Source organism: Crassostrea angulata, chromosome 8 (genome assembly GCF_025612915.1).
Source record: "Crassostrea angulata isolate pt1a10 chromosome 8, ASM2561291v2, whole genome shotgun sequence".
Taxonomy (NCBI): Eukaryota; Metazoa; Mollusca; class Bivalvia; order Ostreida; family Ostreidae; genus Magallana; species Magallana angulata.
Genome location: NC_069118.1, coordinates 22303271 through 22326383, shown reverse-complemented (window position 1 = coordinate 22326383; position 23113 = coordinate 22303271). Strand labels below are relative to the sequence as shown.

The window sequence follows — 23113 nt, the reverse complement described above, 5'->3', positions numbered from 1 at the left end:
TCATAAATTCAAATAAGCTATAAAATAATATTCAATACCAAACCAAAAATTAAAAGAAATAGCTTGAATTAAGATTTATGCTTTCAATTATTAATTTTAATTCAAAATTATAAAAGAGACATTGAAAATATAAAAAGAACACAGACATCGAATATTAACATAACGCAAACACCTAATTTAGATCGGGCGTGATCTACTCACGGAATTGTAACTTGGCGCACATGAGTTATCACACAAATTGCGTACGATCGACAATATCTAAAAATACTTGAACATCTCCGATGAACAAGAACAATCAATCAATAGCTTACTTGCGTTTCAGACAATGCTAACATCACGTATGTAAGTCAATTGACAATAGCAGTCTGTAGAGTGACAGTCGTTATAAACAAAGAAAATATATTTTTAACATGTCGAGCCCGATTCTAATTTCTACTAATAATCTAACTACACAAATTTTTGCCTGCGTAACCGCTACGCTACATCATATGAGCAATTATAAACAAATTAAAATCATAAGACCTAAATAACATATTTACATAGTTAAAATAATAAAAGTGCAAATTATGATCAATCTAATGTTATATTAGGCAGTTACAAAGAATATTTAAAAGCAATTTACAACTCAAAATAATTAAGCCTAACATTCTTTATGCATAGAAACATTATTATAAAATTTATATATACCTATGTATATAGGTATCTATTCAACATGATAAAAACATGAGTAGTATAATAAACCAATAATAATTCCAATATAAAATAAAGTAAATAGTCATATTTACCTGAATATAGATGAAAATGAAGATTAATAAGGTTTTACGTCCGTGCGGTTTTATTCAATATAGAAAAGTGACCGACACGGGGACGCGTACCCAGTTTGCCGAAAATGCGATTTTGTAAGAATTAACCAATGAAATTCTTTCTTTAAATTATTCTTTTGTTTAGGGGTGTAAAAGTCACCAGCGCACATGTGTTCATACGAAGCGGGAATGATGATGGCTAATTGATTACGTAACAATTTGACAACACATTAGAGGTGATAGAAACTCGGACTATACTTAATCCGAACACAAAGGATAGCTAGCTTTGAGCAATCTAATAAAATCCTTGTTCATTAAACTTTTTCACCTACACAATTTACCTAACAGATCAATTACTTACAAGAGCAATAGATGACAAAACATAAAAGACATAGATTTTAGCAACCCTGACAGAAGGTAAATAATATATGTAATGTTACATAACACTTACTCCGAAAAGTAAATTGAGACATGCCATCGGATTAAAAGAAGATTTGATAGCTTACTTACAAGTTATTAATGGTAAATCAAAATATTCAAAAATTTAATTTTAGTTAATTTGAAAACAAGTTTTCCTCACGACAATATTTTGTAAAGACTCGTTGTCTATATTCACTTAGCACGTGTATGTTACAATTGTGTTAGAGTATGCAAAGACTCATTTTATATGGTCCTTTTTATGTTGCATCTCTATGCATATTTTGTAAAGACTCATTGTTTAGTACTCTTATTTATTTGTCATTGTTTTATCATTTGTTTATAATTGCACTTAATACTGGATCGTCGAGGAATAAACATCATTACCTGATATTGACTCAATTATTAATTACAGAACACCAAACTAACAACCACATCCCAAGCAAGAAACATTTTTGTGACATATACCTGAAAGTAATTGATTCCAAGCAAAAGACGACAGCTATAGTTGCACTCCTTTAATAAAAGCATCGTATTTCTACAAACATACTATTTAGCACATCCAGACAAAATTTACAACAGGAAAACCCTATTTAGATCATGGCAATTAACTTGATTTTGCGCATATGTGCATCAAAGAAGACATAATTGAAACCGAAAGTACCGGGAAATAACTCGGATAATTTATGTTCAATCTTTTAAGGAATTGTCCATCTGTTGCACAACGGTTGTTTTTATAGTCCATAAATAGCATCACATGTTCAATTTCATCATTTATTGAATATTGTATTTTGTATGTGTTCTTAATTATATGATGTCAAAAGGCTAGGGAGAAAATCATAATGGCACTGAATGTATAACGCATGAGTGGCGGATGAACTCGTTTAGACAAGTTAATCGGGGAAATCGGGGATTAACAAAACTCTTGGTAATATATCCTTAGTACTTTGGATGAGTTTTGGTTACTTTGGAGGTACCTTATATTTAGTACTTTTTCTTTAAATGTTATCCTCAGTTAGTTGTTTTGGAAGGGAAAACATGTTAAAATTTTAGGACAACCAGAACTTTTCTTCTATGGACGTAACACGTATTTTCGGTAGGCTACCAATTTTCCATCACAGTCACATGTTCGGGCGATATCGCACCGGGTTTTAAAGAAGGTCTTACCTTTAGGCAGTCAGCGCTGCCCTTGGCTCTGCCGGGAAGGAAGGGTGGTTACATTCTGTTTTTATATGAATATGTTGAAAGAAGGACGAACCATTAAATGTAATTGCTATTTAAATGCATCTCTGCTGTAACTATGCGGTGTTCCTAAGATTAATCATTATAATCAAAGCACCGAAGAACTGACGGGAGTTGATTTTATCGATGTTTATTTATTTTAAAATCAATGATATGTTATTTTGCATTACAAGTACGGGTAGTTTCTAATCTGTATTTGAATTATACACATTTTTATAATATGAATTTTTGGATTTTTTCGACACAAGAATGTTGATAAAACCCCATATGAATCATGTTAAGTAATATTTAAAGATAGAATTAATTCAATCAAACTATGTATTAGTGATATAAATATTTCTGGAAAATTTATGGATCCATGCAATATTGAATACTAGTCTCGTTCAACCAAACGCTCGGTTGTCGCCGTTAATCTCCGACAAGCAAGATAGACTCTCTGCTTGTCGGAAATTTACGGAGACAGCCGAACGTCGAGTTGAATGAGTGTATATTGAACTCTGGCGTAAAAATACATACGACTACAAACAATATCTAAATTGTTCGTACCATTTAAAATCTGACTATTTTCAAAGTATTTATAAATAAGTTTCCTTGAAAAACAATACTTTAGCAAACATTTTATCGAATTTATAAGTTATTTTTAAGAGCTAAGTCTTGTCAGCGGCGATGATTTGTGCTTAGGTCCAAACACTGTTTCACTTTCGGTTTGTCAGAGTAACTTCATAGGAGAGTTGATTAAAATAAACTCCCAAAAAATGATGTAAAACACTGCTCCCCGTAAATAAGGAATCATGTGGAAGATATACATCAATATCAATGGCACGAGCGCAATTTAAAATATTTTCATCCCTCAGCTGGTCAATGTATTTTGTCAAAATTTATTAACGTATCTAAAATGAGAACAAAATGTCCCTCACTATTTAATGCGCTCGTATGTGCCTTTTTAAGATATGCAAAAGTCCAACTGGCCTTCCAAATTATAAACTGATGTTGTTCACCTTTTGTGAATTCGATAAACCTTTTATAATGTTACAAGTCTGTATTACGCTTTTCACATCACGTTCACATTGGTAAAAGTGTTCAGGGTTTCAAATATTGTTAAACAAACAAAAGTGGGTTTCCGATTGTAACGCATCTAGTAAAGGGGTGTTCTATATTTGTTAAGCAATAACATTTAGGACATAGAAATATCATTAACTCTAGTGCTTCTATGAATACTATTACTACAGTACTTAGAGTTTGAACAAGCAATCAGAAACTGCCTGTTTTTATATATTAATAACTCATGTAAAATTAACAATATAATAAATAAGAGGGTCAACTCTCCACGTTGGTGTGTACATTATTAATACACTCTTGCTTTTTGTATAATATTTTCTGAATTGTATTTTTCTCTATGTTGTTTTTTACAATATGAGAATAAATGAATTGAAAAGTTGAAATTGGTGTGACTAAACATGCCATTAATCTTTATTTGTACGAATACCTTATTTTTTTTTAATTCTTTAATGAACACCAACAGTTGTTAACCATAATGAATTTGTGAGCTTACTTTCTAATTATCACCAGGCCTAAATTAGTACCGTTTCGAATAATGTTAAAATCACTTTATAATGCGGGGACTTTTAAATTAAAAATAAAACTCAGTAACTCATGCAGACGAATTTTTATCAACCCAAAACTCGAATCAAGTCTAAGGTATTTAACTTGATCATGCGCATTTAGGCAATAAGGAGGACATGGTTGTTGATTTTATTAATAACTGACGTAGTTTTCTTTTTAATCATTGACCGCTATAACAAAGTGTTCCAAACCGAAAGTACCTGGGAATATTTTAATTCAGATATGTTTAATGTCATTAAAGAGAGTTGTCCATACCAAAACTGGACATCCGTGGCAAGGGAACGATGTCCAAATCCTGACCACTTTCATTGTTTGATAGACGAGTATGGGAGAATCGGATGGGTTTGCAAGGAGCCAATATGGGTTGAAAAGGGTATGTTATGTTAAAAAAAATGGATGCAAGTTTATCGATATAAGCAGAAATCGTTTGATATGATTTTTGGACTGCTTAACTCGTTGAATATCATGCATACAACTGTTTCTTTCTGAAATTGATGTAAATGTTTATTTAAAGGGTTTTATGGCGTATCCATTTGTTCGAAAGTATTTCTCAAGCGTTAAGACTAATCAATAATATACAATAATAAATTTGGCACAAACGATTTTTAGTAAAATGTAGTCCTGATATTAAAGCCATACACACAATAAAACACGAGTTGTAATGTTCTAAGATAAAATAAACAATTGCTTGTAATGAAAAATATGTCAACTCGTATAAGAGAACGCCGTTTTTTTTCTCCTACCGGTTTTCACCGGAGGGGACTATAGCTTTCCTGTCCGTCCGTCCGTCTGTCCGTCCGTCCGTCTGTCTGTCCCACTTCAGTTTTCCACACTTTTTTCTTTATGCGTTTGAGGAATAATATGAAATTTGCTGAACAGCTTCAAAATGTCAAACTACAGATCAAGTTTTCACTTTTGTAGCGTCTGGTTGACATATTTTCGAGAAAATTAATTTTTTATATTCCAATTTTTTAATGTTCGGGTTCGATATTCTGCATAACAGTGCATTGTTTTCACAATTTCCACAAATCGGTAGGGGACGTGTATTGCTTAGACTATACTCTCAGAATGATTGTTTTTTTAAACGTTTAAACGATTCTTTGTGTGGTGATCGAATTCAACATTGTAATTATAACATAGATGTGACTTCTAAAGTAAATGTTTCCCGTTTTTACCTTCATTCATAATTGATGAACCTGATAGCATGTACAGTTTTAACCTCGTAATTTCCTTGTTTACTAGCGGTATTTTCAAATTTTATTCAATACATGCCATTGAATCATTGAATCTTGTCTCGTAAAATCTCAATCTGTTGTTGTTGATAATCCATACATAGAATCACAACATCAATATTAGATAAAATTAAAAAAAGAATTAATATTTTGTGTATTTTCCCTTCAGAAATAAAATAATCTGGGCATGATTTAGTCAGAATACAATTGAATGTACTATTCATTCACAAGTTTTAAATGTTAAGAAGTATTTCAAAAATATGTTAAAGTTTTTTTGTTTCAAATTTATATATTTATATGGTAAGGGTTCTTTTTCACAGTCGCTCATGTGTATTTCGTTTCATTTGTAGATAGATGTCCTGTTTTTAACGTTGTTGCTAAGAAACTGGATACCACGTCTTGTTCACAAACTAGATGTCCGCCATATAGCTACCGGTCAAACGATGTTGATGTTGGTATGTACACGTAGCCATGATACAAAATTCAATTTACTTTTTTCTCCGAAATGGTTCAACCAACCTCCCGTTAAGGAAAACATATCTCACACGAACTAAGCATTGCTCTGCATAAAATTACATTTTTTTATATTGACTAAACCTTTTCATTTGTTTAATTGGGGATGGGGATCATGAGCAGAGGGGAAATAAAATCCGAAACGATCGTGCACGGGTCTTTGAATTTTTTTTTGATACACGGATAATGATCCTTTTATCACACATACATGTAGAAGGGAACGGTACGTAAAGATGTTGTTTACTTGGGGTTGGAGTTTGGATTGTTACAAAGTTCAATGTCAGGTGTAAAATTTGTTCTAAACATAAAAGTATTTATAAATGAATGTTTATTGACACATTATTAACATTCATCTTCTTTATTATATTATTGAATTAGGCTTAATTAGGCTCATATGTATAGCAAAACTACGGAAGCCCGTTGGTGCCAATAAGAAAAATATTTTATCTGGCGGCCGCCAGATAATTATTTGGCGGCCGCCAGATAAAACCTGGCTTCCTGATGCGCGCGCTTGTTTTAATGGGAGCTTTTTAGGGAGTTGTGGATACACTCTAATTTATAAGTTTTATTAATCATTTCTGAAACTTGACTTTAAATATCAATTGCAGAGCTAAGGGTTTTGAAACACTGGTTGAGTTGAATGTATAGAAGACTTTGTTAAAATCTAGAATGATTTTTATATTACTTTGTGCCTTGTATTATACATGTTTGTTGTAAAACATGGTATTTAAGAGTTGATTCTGAACTTTTAAAACTGAACTAAACACCCGTTCAGGAAATCTTAACATTAAAAAACTTCAACTTGAGAGGAATTTTATGTAACATGTATAAGTAAAGGAACGCACTGCCTTCTATATGTTTTAATTTTGGTATAAGAATTTACCAACGCAGATTAAAGTCAGCTTTATTGACCATGACAGCTAGTACAGGCAGTATTATCACGAGAGCAGATCCATCTATGACTGTGTTGTTAAACTCTTATTCCAAATCACATGGAAGGCAGTACAATAAAAAGACCGTGTTTAGCCACAGTCTCTCTGGGTAAATCAAAAGCCTGAGAGTACTGAAAGGCGGGGTTTTGAAAGTTTGAATTTGTAATTGTTCACGTTTTCCTCCATTATGTTCCAAAAATTATGAGATTGAATCAGTTATTTCAATCTATATGTAGTATGCTAAAGTTCGGCTTTTTGCAATTGCCTGATTATTTGTCATAATTTTGCTAAATCCCGACCGGGACTGTTCTTCATAATTGTAGAAAATTGACACAACGGTATATTATGTGAAATAAGACCCCAAGAACATTTTTGAAAAACAACAACTAACTTGGAAAATCAAAACAACTATATTTAGGTATATAATTGAAATCGTTATATTTATTGATTTTGTGATCAAAGGGAAAATATATAAGTCGGACGGTATCTGTTATACAAGGTAAGGTGGCATATCTCTGTCCCTTGTGTGCAAGTTATTTTTCTATTAATTATGTCAACATGCAAGATAAAGATGTTGACATGCAAGATAGGTATGTCAACATGGAATAACTATGTTGACAAGCAAGAAATCTGCAATCAAATAAGAGTTATAAAAAAAAACTCAAATTTCGCCAACATGTGACATCCAAGATGCTAGATACGCTACCTATTGATGTCAACATGCAACTTCTTTATGTTAACATGCAACTTCTTTATGTCGACATGCAACTTCTTTATGTCGACATGCAACTTAGTTATGTTAAGATGCAAGATAAATATTTTGACATGCAACTTATTTATGTTAACATGCAACATCTTTACTTATAAGTTGCATGTCAACATATTTATCTCGCATGTAAACATAACTAAGTTGGATGTCAACATATTCATCTCGCATGTCAACATACGTAAGTGCATGTTAACATAAATAACATAAACAAACAGGCATCTGACGTTAGAATTATTTCTTTTTTACAACTAGATTATTCCAAGTACTATAACAATAAAAATTTTTTTGATTTTTTAGACCTTCTTAGCTGTCATGATTTTCTTGCAGCGATTCATATGAAATTGATAGGTAAAAAATAAATTCGTTCGCCACTTACTATTATTTTGTGTAAACTCTTGCATAATTTACACGAATCACGATATAACCGTTTCTGAAATTTTATTAAAAATCATACTCCAAATCATCGAGTCATCTGCTTTTCAAATCGATAAAACTAGAAAATTGAGACTAAAAGTGAATGAATCACGTCATATTTTGGGGTAAACCTTTCCTGATTGGCTGTTATATATGATAATTGTAAATTGTTAATTTTAGCTATTCAGATTTATTTGATTTTAAAATTTCTAAAATATGCAAAGTTTACGCTTTTAACAGTAAAATTAACAAATGTTGTAGGACATTGTTATTTCAGGGATCTTTGTCCTTTCAATACACTCTCGTTTATTAAACGCACAATTTAATGCGTGTCTTGGAAAAATGAACTTAATTTCGAAAGCGATTTAATTTCAAATTTTTCAAGGAGCTACAACAAAGGATTTGTAAATCAGATTTTAGAACTACGATAAAAACTTACTTTTTATCTTTTTATAATTGAAAAAAGTCCTTTTCATTTACATGTACTACCACACGATAAATTAAAAATTTAAAACATAACAACCATGCGTTATCTCTGAATTCATAGGTCTAATATTGGTGCGAGATATTTATCAATGAGAGAAAGATCAGCTGAGTTTCTGATGAGAGACATTAAGATATTGATAAAGAGTTCTTTTAAATCATGAATATGACTGGTTTTGTCCGTTATAAAGTTTAGAAAATGTCTCATAACATTAAAACAAATTACATGATTGTATATTTCAACTAAGCCGGACAACATGAACATTAACATTTAAGTTGGTTCTTCAATCGATAAGATTGTATATATCAATTTATCTATTGGTCACCCAAAATGTATAATCTATATAGATTTTGCTTACAATGTATTGTTCAAAATCTATATTCAGTTTAATTAACTAAAGAGTCAATGAATGAGAAGGCAAATTCAGACTTGTTTTTATTTTCTATGTACAAATTGTTTTTTAGAGACAAACAACAGTCATAACGCGTGGTAACTGGAAGCCAATGAAACACCTATTTAATATGTAGGACACCTGTGTATTTTAACCTCAGCTCGCGCATGAAGTTCGGTTATGGTGGCATATCTCTGCCTATTCTGTGCAAGTTATCTTTCTATGCCGACATGCAAGATAAATATGTTGACATGCAAGATAGTTATGTCAACATGCAACATAACTATGTTGACATGCAAGAAATTGCAATCTGATCGCCCACCTGTGACATCCAATATGCTAGATGCTATCTTTATATGTCGACATGCAACTTATTTTTGTTAACATGCAAGATAAATATGCTGACATGCAACTTATTTATGTCAACATGCAACTTATTTATGTCGATATGCAAGTTATTTATGTCGACATGCGAGATGAATATGTCAACATGCAACTTAGTTATGTTTACATGCGAGATAAATATGTTGACATACAACTTATAAGTTGCCTGTCAACATAACTAAGTTCCATGTTAACTTTGTTCGGTTATTCAACAGTTTGGGAGTTTTCGGAGTTTCCATAAACCTTGTATAACAGATACCGTCCGACTTATAGATTTTCCCTTTGATCACAAAATAAATAAATATAATGATTTAAATTATATACCTAAATATAGTTGTTTTGATTTTCCCGGTTAGTTGTAGTTTTTTAAAAATTTTCTTGTGGTCTTATTTCATATAATATACCGTTGTGTCAATTTTCTACAATTATGAAGAACAGTCCCGGTGGGGGTTTAGCAAAATTATGACAAAGTATCAGGCAATTGCAAAAATCCGAACTTTAGCATACTATATATAGATTGAAACAACTAATTCAAACTCATAATTTTTGGAACATAATGGAGGAAAACGTGAACAATTACAAATTCAAACTTTCAAAACCCCGCCTTTCAGTACTCTCAGTACTTTGATTTACCCAGAGAGACTGTGGCCGATCACGGTCGTTTTATTGTACTGCCTTTCATGTGATTTGGAATAAGAATTTAACAATGCAGTCATAGATGGATCTGCTCTCGTGATAATATTGCCTGTACTAGCTGTCGTTGTCAAAAAAACTGACTTTAATCTGCGTTGGTAAATTCTTATACCAAAATTAAAACATATAGAAGGCAGTGCGTTCCTTTCCTTATGTACATGTTTGTACATAAAATTCCTGTCAAGTTAAGGTTTTTTAATGTTAAGATTTCCTGAACGGGTGTAAAATTCAGTATTCAAATCCTAAACTCTGCAATTGATATTTAATGTCAAGTTTCAGAAATAATTAATAAAACTAATAAATTAGAGTGTATCCAGAACTCCCTAAAAAGCTCCCATTAAAACATGCGCGCGCATCAGGAAGCCAGGTTTTATCTGGCGGCCGCCAAATAATTATGTGGCGGCCGCCAGAAAATTATGTGGCGGCCGCCAGATAAAATATTTTTCCTACGTAGCATCAACGGGCTTCCGTACAAAACTGAGGAAGTTCTGACTAAATTTATCAGACTTTGTTCACAAGTACCATTATGATTAATTTTTTGTTTTACGCCAATATTCTTTTAATTACTTTATGTTGGTATTATCTGAAATACAAAAATATTGAAAAATGTTAAAACCATAAAAGGTCCATCATTTCAAAATTTTAATTATTGACTTCATATACATTTTACGCTAGCAGAATAATTAAGGTACATATTAAGTAGTTTTACGTTCAAAAAGTTTAAATTAGTTATCTTCATTATTCTTTTTGTTAAATTAATTTTAAAATGGATAGGAAGTTGATAAACTCATCGAGGAATTCGAACTTTAAATTGTTGAACAATTGTTACTGAAAATTTAATGCTGTGTATCTATTTAGTTACACTGCCATTGATTAACTGTATTTTATTTTTAAAATAGTTTAATTCTTTGTAATGTTTTTACAATGAAGAAAATCTGAATCACAACTTTTATGAAATTTTTAGGGATTTTTTATTTTTTATTTTTTTCAATAACAAAAAAATATTCAATGGTCATTAACGAAACCTTTTGAAAAATTGAAAAGTAATTTACAATTAATGATTTATAACATACACTAGATGGTTTTTCACTGTCATAGGTGGAATATTTTTTTTTAATTTGAGTAAACGTCATCCATAAAATTTTATCAATTATAACGTTAAATAGACAGGTAATGAAGTCTCTTTAATTATGTCTTGGGGAATTTTATTATTCCGTAATATCCATATATTGTATTTAATCAGCCACGCGAGTAAACGCTAAAATGATCTTTATTTATGTTACAACGATTGTTTATCATTTTATATGGACATCTTTCATGCCATTTTTCAAAGACCAGTGCGCGCGGGAAAAAGAATGAGCTAAACCTACAGATTCATCTAGAAAAACATTTGGCAACATCCCATTATGCTCTGTAATGATTTCTCCCAAAGAGCTATGCCCAAAAAACTCATTGAGGCATTGGGGTTTAAAGACCCGTTTTGAGTACTGCACAAGCTTCGGGGAGGCCCAAGAGAAGTTTTTTAACAAGCTTCAATTACAAATGATTAAATAGATTTTGACCCATGCCTTCATGGTGATATCGCGCCATAATTCCCGCGATAGAGTTAGAGGTGGATCAGACATCTGTAATGCGTGTACCAGCTATTTAAGTAAAAAATGAGATACCTGCCTCAGTTGATTCCTTTTTAATGTTTTTTATGTTTTTGATAGAGAGATTATATACACACCTCACAGCCTACTTAATATTCAGCGTCATGAACACTGGGGAGCATGCATTGTTGTCTGCAAGAAAGACAACTCTTGAAAAAGTGTATTGACAATATTCTGTTTTTAAATTTTATTAAAAAAATAAGTAAAGAGAAGTTTTGCAAGTTTTTAAATTAAACATAATACATATAACAATCAGTATAAGGCTTGTTAACATACATATCAAATTTATTTGCACAATTATAATAAAACAAAAAAATGTATATAGTATTGATTTCAACATAGCATTTTTATGATGTCTTAAAACAATTATAATCAAAATTTGTTTTAATATAGTGATATAGTACATGTACCTGATGAACATTTAAAGTATGTTGCTTGCAGGTATAAATCTACACAACTACATACAATTAATATACTGTATAATATAAATAAAAAAAACCCACAGATGTATGATATTTCTCTCTTTTGAATCAATTTTCTTATCATGAAAAAAAAAACTAATGACCATGCATGTATATCATTCTGAAGAAAATCATAAAACTAATAGACTTGCAGTTCAGCATAAATTAAGTGATATGTTACAGCGATGTACTGTACAACAATTTTAGATATAGATGCCATTTTTCATATGAAAGGTATAAGAAAAAAATAACTTTACTCGTTTCAAAATACATTGATGGCCCTGCATAGTGCATACATCATTCTGAGAAAAATACAAAGAACTTATAGACATGCTGTTATACAAAAGTAAAGTGATATATTACAGGGATAGGATGTACTGCACAGAAGTTTTAGATATAAAAGATAAAACAATTCAATAGACTTACATTTTACCTCCTTTTTTTAACCTAGAATATAATATTCTAAAAAATGATAATAATGTCACTGCATTTTATAGCTAAAAATGAATATATTTCAGTCAATATTTTGTTTTAATGAACAAGACCTTTACATTTATTTTCAATGCTTTTAATATCAATTATATACATCATCTCCATTGTCAATTGTTACTACCAGTAAGCATTTTGGGTTTTTTTGTATACAACTTAAAAAACTTGTATAAAAAATGCTGAATTTCAATTACATTAAGATAACTGTTTCCAAATATGTTATATGCATAAATTGTATAAAAACATATGTTAGATTGGTCAGAAAAATGCAAAACAAGTGCACTTAATAAAATGTTTCTGGTACTCATTACGTATACAATTATTGTTGAAACAATTCATTCAGTAACTCCCCAACACCTTTTTTTATGTAACATAAATTAGAATGTTATGAATGATGTGTTGAGAACAAATTCTGCAGTGGTTGGGTACATTATTCCTCAAAAGATGGTGTGAGTTGGTTAAAAGGCAGAATAAGGTTCCATTATAATCCTCATGTATTCCATTCAAGAAATATTCATTAATGTCATGGTCTGGAAACTAAAATTATAGAATAAATTTAGAGTGTGAAAAGAATGAATTTTCGCTACAAATGTGCATTCATTAAACATGTATTCAAACCAATTATTCTAAGAATAAGCTTTAAAGTGGTACTGAAAATGTCATCTTTTCTAATGTTGTAAATTTAACATCAATTGCTACTAATTTTAATCTCAGCTTTCAGTATCTTTATCTTTCCATTTTAAATATAAAGTCAAAAGACAGTTGCATGTACTTTCAGTGTCTTTAAAAGGCATAAAATGCATTCATGTCCTACAAAACACTGCACATTAGTAAAATGATTTTAACAAATGAAATGTGTACAATAATACTGATAAGTCACATGTGATATACTTTGTCAACATTATAACTTAAACATAAAAATCAGGAAACAAAGGTCATTCGAGTCAGCACACACGTGAAAAATGTTATGAATCAAAATATTTAACACAGAATCACCATGTAGAAAACAACTGCCTTGAACAATTTAGTTTTCCAGTGGACAGAAAGCTATCAAATATATTCATCAAATTCAGAAAGTTCAAACACATGTGTATCAAAGTAATGAAATCCAGCAAAGATTAAAAGTCACCGGCCGGTGTTACTTCAGAGTCATTTATATCCCAGAAGACAGAAAGATGTCAAATATATTAAATAAAAGGGAGAAACCTTTTGCAAGTAAAGAAAATTGTGTTTAAAATCCCAGTGCTAGCATTAATTACCAAATGATGTGAATACACAAAAAGATCAGCATTTGAGAGAACTTTGAAATCAGATTTGCTGAAAATATAAATCCAACATTTATGGCACACTAATACAGAGCCCAATTTAAAATTTCAAGCATCTGCAATTACTGTAATAGTTGTTGAGAAAATTTTGGCAAATTTTTTGTACGGATAAAACAGTATACCCCATATTTCCTTCCTAGTGGGGATATAATGATCTCTATGGCACATGGACATGGTTTATCAGTGGTTTATATAGTGCTGATATAAATATTATATTTTGAGTAACCTTCAAAAATACTATTAGTACTGTCTACTACATGTACATGTAATAGTCATCAGTCATTCATTTTTTCTTACTGCTTCAAAAAGTTCTCTACTGCACGGTTCTGTAATCAAACCACTTGATTTGAAACTAATTCTTAGCGCTCGTCACATTATTGGGTCACAGGTATTCTGCAAAATCAAAAGGAATAAAATCTACAAGTTGTACACTTACAAATTAATGAATGTGTAATATTTTGCATTGTATTCTTGTGTGAACACTAAACTACCCAATGTATATTTATGTACACATATATTTCATTGAAATTTCCTGTATTGCAAAATTTTTTGCAATTATATATTTCATTCTGTATTAAGTGTATCATCAAGTACTTTAAGAGTAAGGAAGATAGGATCAAGAGACTTGATTTTGCCGTGGAGCTATACACATCCATGTGAATTAAGTCATTTTCACTCTCATCGTTAATAAATAACTAAGACATAAATTTAACAGAGATTGTTACATGCATCAAAACTGCATTAACATGTCGAGGATTTTTCTGTATATCCAAAGGCAAAATTGACACAAACACAAAAAACGTGTAAAAATAGAAAAATTATACAATATTTTTAACGTATGCCAGTCACAATTATGTGAAGAAACTGAGTATAATACACCTGCATGCACGTTTTATACCAAAATACGTCTTCCAAGGCACATTTCACAACGACCATTTATTATCGACATTTTTGTAACACGTATACTAGACTTAATGCATTGTAGGCTTTTAAAAGAGTTTTGAGAAGTTTAACAATGTCAGTATGTTCTTACAGGCGAATGACTACTCCTTCGCACGTTTAAGATTGTTGACAAAATCGAGGATTGCTGTCCAGACTGTTAACGAGATAAGGCTAATCACCCCAAACTTCGATTTTACATTAATAAACAATTGTTCTGCATTTTTAAATAAATTAAAAGCTTGTCGATAAAAGAAACATAAACTTTTACTTACTTTTTCCATTTGATATCCTCTGTCGATTTTCGCGAGTCTCGGGCTGGTCTCGTTAAAATTCCGAGAATTACGAAGTTTTGACTTTCTCGGTTTGTTTCATGTTTCCGTTAATATAAAAACCAGAAAGGTTCCGTTTATGCTAATAAGGTTGTAATGTGTGATGTATATACAAGCAAGAGCCATACTTTTCAGTCATATTGAACTAATTCTGAGCTTATGTTGGATACATTTACAGAACGTATAAGTTAGTATAAGTATATAGGTAGGAAATAAAAAATGTTCATTTTTAGCTCAATAAAACGAACAAAGGGAAATAGTTAAAACATGGAAAAAGTTAATAATACAGATATTGCATATTGTCAAAGCATCAATTGGAAAATTGGAAATTACACACCTACAACAAGGACCGGGGTAGGATACACCATATGTAATTAGATTGCAAAAGAAACAAATTTAAAAAAAATTATGAACCAGGAAAAAAACTGTGTTTATCGTTTGTACTTTTGACAAAATAAAACACAAAGATTTTACAAACTGGTCAATTCTCTCAAAAAATATATAACGATTTTAAGGGAAAGCGAATCTATGTATTTTCTGAAAAAAAAAATAAACTTAAACATATTATCTCTCTCTCTCATTCTTTGATTTCAAAGAATGAGAATGCCCATACCCTAGTATGCAAATATATTCGAGTCATGTTAATGTTTTAATGCATCACACATTTTATGTGAATTTTATCAAATTTATGTGCGTGGTGTAATTTGTTTTATATTCGAACGAACGTAGTGAGAGAGAATATAATTAAGGTTTTCCGCTGGGAGCGGAAAACCTTACTATTATTCTGAAAAATTTTCAAATTTCTTATTATTTTTTTTTTTCTTCTAGACGCCAACTTTGATCCTTAATATCTCGCTCGTTTGTTCACCGATTGTTTTGAAATTTTCAGGACTGATAACATGCCGCGTGATGTTGTCGTTGCCTATTTTAGTTGAGGAAAATCCCTATCCGGTTTTGAGTTATTCCCCTTTTTGTAAAATTTAACGACTTCTTTTGTCCAGGGGGTTTAGCTTTAACGATGACTGGCAGAGTCTCAAAGATGGGCTGGTTTGGAAGCTAATACATTGAATTTGTGCGAGATATATTTTATTTATTATTTAAATGCAAATAAAAGGGGTGGTATAGATGTTGAAACAAAGGTAAGAAAAAAAATCAAAAAAATTCGCGCATTTTCCGTGTTAGTTTTCTACCTGATAAAAATTTGTTATAACATGTATTTTAAAAGTTCTTGGTCTTACTCAGACCTTTCATTCGGTATGCCGAAAAAAGGGCTGGCCCTTATAATTAGGGAGTTAGAGGCGTCCAAAGTTTCTTGTCAATAACTTAAAAAGGAATAAAAATTTCTAATGCATTATTGAAGCAAAGTTGTAAAGAAATTAATTTTGAATCCTTCTATAGTATTCAATTTAATGTTTTCGTAATTTATAGTCAGTATTTGCAGAAACAATTGTTGTCAGTTCGGTCCATTTTTGTGGGGGTGCGCACGTTTATGAGGTTATGAAAGGGCTTCTTGTAATGCACTAACTGATACATGTAGTGTGCAAAACTAATTCCACATAAAATTCCCAAATGTTTTTATTCATATGTACATTTTCATTTCATATAGATGAACCTCTTTGACCTTATTTTTGTTGTTTGTTTCATAACTGTGCCCCTGTCTATATTTAGATGCATTACGAGTCTCAGGTAACCGATCGATAGGAGAGTCGCTAGCTGTATTCAGGCCGTCGCCTAGACGATAATGCATGTGCTTGTAGAGCTGGACGTACACGTTTAACGCGTCGCCCCACTGTGTTACTGTAACAGAGACATTTTGAATTGTTTCAGTACTGGGAGATGTGTTAATAAAATGGTTCCAATGCATGGTAATTAAACTCAACTTTTCTGCAATACGTATACACGGCCGTCATATAAAGCACAATGTGTATTACTGACATGACAAATGTACGATGGCAATTTAAACGAACGCGGGATTGCTCCCGATAGAACAATTCTTTTAAAGCAAAAAAAGAAATACTGATTTGCGATGGATATAATATAATTATCATCGTGGAGATGATTTTTAAAAGTGAACTTAATATTCGTATACGATAATGCCGCTAGTTTTAAGTTACGGTTATCAGGGATATTAATTATGACTTGCCCCGCGTTTCAAGTTTTTTACTTGCAAAACATCTACAAACGAAAATACCAAACAACCTTCAGCAGCAACGTATAAATTATTTATTCCATACACAATTCTAAAGAGGTAATTAAATAAAATAAATTTTATAAATGCTTTATACTTGTATACATTCGCTATCTTCCATGGAAAAAAGTGGCATGGAAAAAATGTTGTTCAATGTTCATCAAATACGCTGTAGTCTTAGCAATCGAAAATAATTAACAAACTGTATATTGATAGATTGACATATCAACAAACATTCAGACCCGCAATGTGTTTTTTTTACAAGTTCTATAAAATGTAGAATCAATGACTGAATTCTTTACCGTTTTCCGTGTTGGTTATTTTGAATCACGCGTGTACGTTATGTGTAGCCATATAGATGAACACTTTAAGTGTTTAATTTTTATAAGAAATTGTGTACATGCAGAGCAATGCAATGCTAGGACAATTAAATTCCAATAATGTATATGGTGAGGCCGGTCAGACTGATACTGGTCCTGCTTGTTCTACAAGTAGCGAATGTAAGACGAAGTATTTGGGTGTTATATTTTAAACAAATATAAGAATTGCTTTCTTAAAAGCTTGCATTACTCAGCAAAGTATTTTATTGGAATCATTCTTAGTTACCTTAACTGCATATGTACCGCTCGGTCTGTATCCCGGAAAAATTGACTACCATCCGAAATTTTTCCATACAAGGTCTACAGACTTGCAGCTAACATTACCTTTAAAAATACATTTTAGAATTTGCCGCTGTTTATAAATTCATTAAAAAGACGCGCAGAATCAAGTGGTAATATGTCGTTTGATATGGGATTTATGACGTCTATTTATATTGTTTTCATTAAAATTATTTCATTATTTCAAGCTTGTGGGTGGAATGAAATCAGTTTCACATGTTATATGACATAAAGATGTCCTCTCCCCACTTTTTCTCTCAGCAACTATTTGTTTAAAATTTACATAAAAAATTGAATTATCATGGAGTTGCCCCCCCCCCCCCTTTTTTGTAGCATGTAAAAAAAATGGTATGAAAATCATGGTATTATGAGTGAAATTTTGAAAATTTTGGAAAATTCTTTAAAGAAAAATTCTTTTTTTGCTTGTCAAGATTTGTTGGATGAGTTTGCCCCCCCCCCCCCCACTTTCAAAAACGATGCTACGTGCTTGGAAATTACTCATTTCTTAATTCCCCTCTTTAATAAACAAAACAAACTAACAAACATAACCGATCCAGATAAATATAATTATATGTATAAAAAAAAAACTTCAAAAACAAACTACACATTCATCCTTCACCCACAATATTGCCTTTTCGATATGTCATCGTTGTAGACCCGTGTAACAATCTGTTACATTATATATGTAAGTAGGTGCTTGCACGACAAAGAACCCCTTGCTGATCTACATTTTCATTAACGCATACAAATAAAAAAATATATTTTGATTTATTTTTTAATTTCTTTTGATGTAAAAAAAAGAGAGAAGAAATTGGTTCTCAGTCTCTCTTTATGCCTGTTTGTTAGCGGTTAATCCAAGTTCATTTTGAATATCCTTTTGTAATTTAAAAAATGCGATGTAAATTTTTTTTCATGCAATATTTCGGATAAAGCAATGAAGAGTTGTTTCTTGATATTTTATTTGACCATAAAATTGTAAAATGCTAACATTGAAAATTGTGCCCGATTTCTTTCTTTTTTTTAAGGTAAAACTTTATTGATTTAAAAAATGCTTCTTTGAGACAAACAAATTGATATAATCAATAAGAGTTTGACAATCTCTAACTGCAGGTCTGTAGCTTTTAGTTAGAAAAAGAATCGGATGGACGACCTAGGACACAGATCGTCCATCCGAATTTCTTGAAAATTGCCATTATTTTCGTACGCGGACGCAATACTCACCGAGACTAAATGGTTCGTATCTTAAGTTTTAACTGCTTTGAAAGGTTATATTGGTTTTCTGATAATTATGAGCATGAATATTTAAATAAAAATGGTTAAAATTAGAGTAAAAATACCGGCATCGGTCTTCTCCGTGCGCGGATCTAGAAGGGGAAGGGTTCCAGACCCCCCCCCCCCCCAGCGAAATTTCTTTCAATTACGTGTACATTATAAACTTACCAAATATGCCTCGGACATCCCTTGGCAAACTCAAATAACCGTCTGACTTTTCAACCCCCACCCCGGAAAATTTTTCTGATCCGCGCATGTTCCCTCTCATCGAAATACAAAATTATTCTTCAAAACCCCTTGTAAAATTTCCAGGATCTCCGCATATATACTAAGAGAATTATTGGCGCTTGCGTTCGATAAAAATGCGTGTAAAACGTTTGCCAATGGTCTTTTTACCTTCGTACCGGGCATAACCACAGTCCCACTCTGTGAATAAAATGCGGCGAATCAAACTAGAGACAACGTGTTAAGATCTATATTTGCTTATAAACATGTAGTATCATCGTGCAAAATGCACTGTTCAATTATAATTTTTTTTTTTACTTTACTTGTAAAATTCGTAATTTTTTCTCACAGTTTATATCTTACAAAGTTACTTTTTTATTTAGTGATTGACACTTTTCAGACTTTATATGTGATTTCAAAGAGACAGAGTGTCATGTCTCAAGGACTGTTAATCTCTTAAAACATCATTGTGCAATTATCAGATTTTCATTTCTTGGACATTAAAGACTCACTGAGTTTATTTAATTATTTTATATCTGTGAACCTTTCACTCAGCTTACTTATATTATTACCTGTCAATTTATACTCATTGTTAAGATTCTTATAAATAGTTATGTACAATTGTCAATGCGCAGTCTGGAATACGGCGGCCAGCTCCGGCCACGTCCGACTCTCCCAGAGTCTCGAGTCCGGAGGCTACTACTGGCCATATCCGACTTGTTTGTAACATGTCTGTCTGTTAAATTGTTATAATGTTGCCATCGTTGAGTCTCGTCCAATAAAAACGGAATCCTGCACCAATTGCCTGTTTATTTCTCTGGAACTGTAAACTGGTGGACCTTCGGTAATACGGCAAACCTACCCTTCGTTTTAGCTTACGGCCCACAGCGCGCCACAACATTATACCCTATACACTTTACGCCAACATTCCCTCACCCGGTTCGTACTGCACACGACCAATGCAGATCCAGACGAATTCTCTATCACCGTAAAATCTACGCGGTCACAGATATATAATACTTTGTTTCTCAGTGTTTATACATCTAATATTGTACTATGGTCAGCTATCAATTTTTTGTAATACGTCACAAGTATGACGCAGCTACGACGGAAAACCTAATCGTTGCTTGCAACGAGCTCGTCTCTAGTTCTTTTTAACTTTGGTAGAATATGTCTGCAGATATGTCATGGAAAGAGAAAGGTAGGTTGACTTGTTAATAATTTTTTGTTCCCACCTATACTTTAGAATCATTAGAATTCGTGGTGAAATTACAATCATTGTTAAAAAGTAAAAAAAAATAAAAGACAGCTAATCCTTTTATTTTATCTTAGTTCTACAACACCCTTCACTACAAAAGCCACCGACACGAACAGTGTACTCGTCGCTTTGATTGTGTTGATACTTGTTGCCATTTTAGTCCTTGTGGCTGGAATACTGTTTTATAAATGTACGTATGCTAAAAAACATGACCGCATGGGACTTCATTTACAATTAATTACTCACCTCAAACTATTAATTATTAATAATTTTTACATTTTTATAAATACTATAATTTTACCTGATCCGTCCAAATTGCTGGCAAATTAACGTTTATCTGCTTTATACTTTTTATTATGTTAAAATAATTTTTATTTATGGCCTTTTATCGTAACACCTGTTTGGTATACCCTTTTTTTTTACTAACGTTGTTTGCAAACTATGAATATTTTTATTCTAAATGTTTATTTTGAGTGAAAATTGTACTTTGTTTTTTCAAACAATATTTAGATCGTCGTCGACAACGGAATGGTAAACGACAAGAAGAATCCAACAACGGTCTTATTCAAACACAAGAACCAAGTAGTTTCACGAAAATAGTTCTAACCACAATGACCTGACTACATAAACTCACAAATATAGCCAAACATTTTTAGCAAAATTGTAGTCTGTCCAAATATATTTTTGCCGCATATTTTTTTAAATTATTCGATATTTATAAATACCTATTGATTCAGGCGATGTTTATTCAATAGTATGAAAAAAATCCCAAGTTTCCCCTTTTAGAACGCCCCCTCTAGCTTGTTATGTTTCAATACAAAGCTAAAAAAAGATACAAGGATTTTGCATTGCCTCAGACATAATCAAGCCCGGATGAAAACGTTAAAAAATGTGCGAGGTATTCCAAGTGACTTCCGAATGGAGAAAAATATCAACCTTCCTAATTATAAATCTCCGTAGGAATTCTATTTTCCTTCCTGTGAATATTTACGAGGGAAAATGATAACAAGTGAATGAAGTTATCTTGGAAAGTTTCCCTTTCATTGATTTCAATTGCACTTCTTGCATAAGTACATGTATATGTGTATTTAAAAATTAGAATATTAAAAACCGTTCAAATGTGCAGCATAAATGTCTAGGGACAGACTATAGTCTATGGTTTGCTAAAGGATGGAAATATAAAGATTCTGATTTTTTTTGTAGTCTTATTAAACTATATAAAGAGCCTAATAAAAAATCTATCTACATATTTTATCGATGATATATTATATGAGTTACATTTGTACAAGAAATAAAATAAAATTGAAGATCGGAATTTGTTCTTGAATAATGCTGGAAATACGCAGCTTATCATCAATATTCCGTCATACATACATAGAAGAATCTGCATCCACATTTGATAAAGTACTTGCAAATCTAGATAAAAGAAAAAAGAGTGAGAAATTAGCTATCTTAGATTCACTCAAGGGACAATATGAATTGTCAAGCGAAGTTAAGGAAAAACTGAGTAAATTGCAAAAGAATTTCCTAGTACATGCAGCATCTCTTTAGTGTATTTGTTTCCGTCTTTGGTTTAATGGATGTGAAACAATCAAGAGTGGAAAAATTAGAAAAAAAATGTTTTTAATATCCACTCTATACAATGAAGGATGATATGTATTTGATATAAAAGAAAAACAGTAAAAGAAAAAGTGTATTTTGGTATTATCATATATGTGTCGCAACGATTAAAAATGAATGCCCAAAATGTTAACAAACAAAATGGATTCTTTGAAGAAAAATTATGCTTCTAAATTCGAAGACAAGGAAGAAATATTGTAAAAGAATTGTTGTTTATTTTCTGTGGAGTGTCGAAAACAACAAACTAAAAAGAACAAGTGCACTAATAGGCCCCAGTAAAAAGTTTAAAAAATGAAGATTCAAATTAATCATTATTTTTTATCTCACATAATTTGTTCATATTCAAACTATTAAAGTCAACATGTTTTAGCGCTGAATTTAGTGTATATAAAAGGCACGAATCTTAACAACATAGTACGGGTCAGCCGACATGTGTGGTTTTGATTTGTAAATCGAGGAGGGGCATTCATTTCAAAACCTTTGTTTACTGTCAGCCTTACCGTGTACAAACTTGTAAAAAGATAAAAGACGCACAAGAAATGTGTACAACATGAGGCTGGTACCTATAATATGAATAATGTAATTTCAAGGTGTTTCCTATAGCAAACAACAGCTATTACCTGCGTGACCTATGTTTGAACTCGCATATGGAATAGATTATTTTAAATGGTCACATAGGTTTTATCCAGGTAGTCTTGTCAAATGTGCTCACTGTAAAACACTGACACGTTTTCAATCGCTTTCTATCGACTTTGTATGGTCATGATGTTTGTTTGATCACTATAGTAATATGCAA

At 31.6% G+C, this 23113-nt stretch overlaps 1 protein-coding gene across 2 annotated transcripts; it reads left to right on the top strand.

The window, feature by feature from the left end:
• The first annotated feature begins 4233 nt into the window (after window positions 1–4233).
• LOC128161553 (uncharacterized) lies at window positions 4234–21317 on the top strand. 2 transcript variants are annotated; one of them, XM_052824865.1, is made up of 5 exons: window positions 4234–4458; window positions 5668–5772; window positions 20607–20640; window positions 20772–20887; window positions 21208–21317. In XM_052824865.1, exons 1-5 carry the CDS (start codon window positions 4308–4310, stop codon window positions 21315–21317), a joined length of 516 nt encoding a protein of 171 aa, XP_052680825.1. In that variant the 5' UTR covers window positions 4234–4307. The 2 variants fall into 2 exon arrangements, with proteins under 2 accessions (XP_052680825.1, XP_052680824.1); XM_052824864.1 differs by lacking the exon at window positions 20772–20887 and having other exon boundaries at window positions 4262–4458.
• Window positions 21318–23113: the final 1796 nt, after the last annotated feature.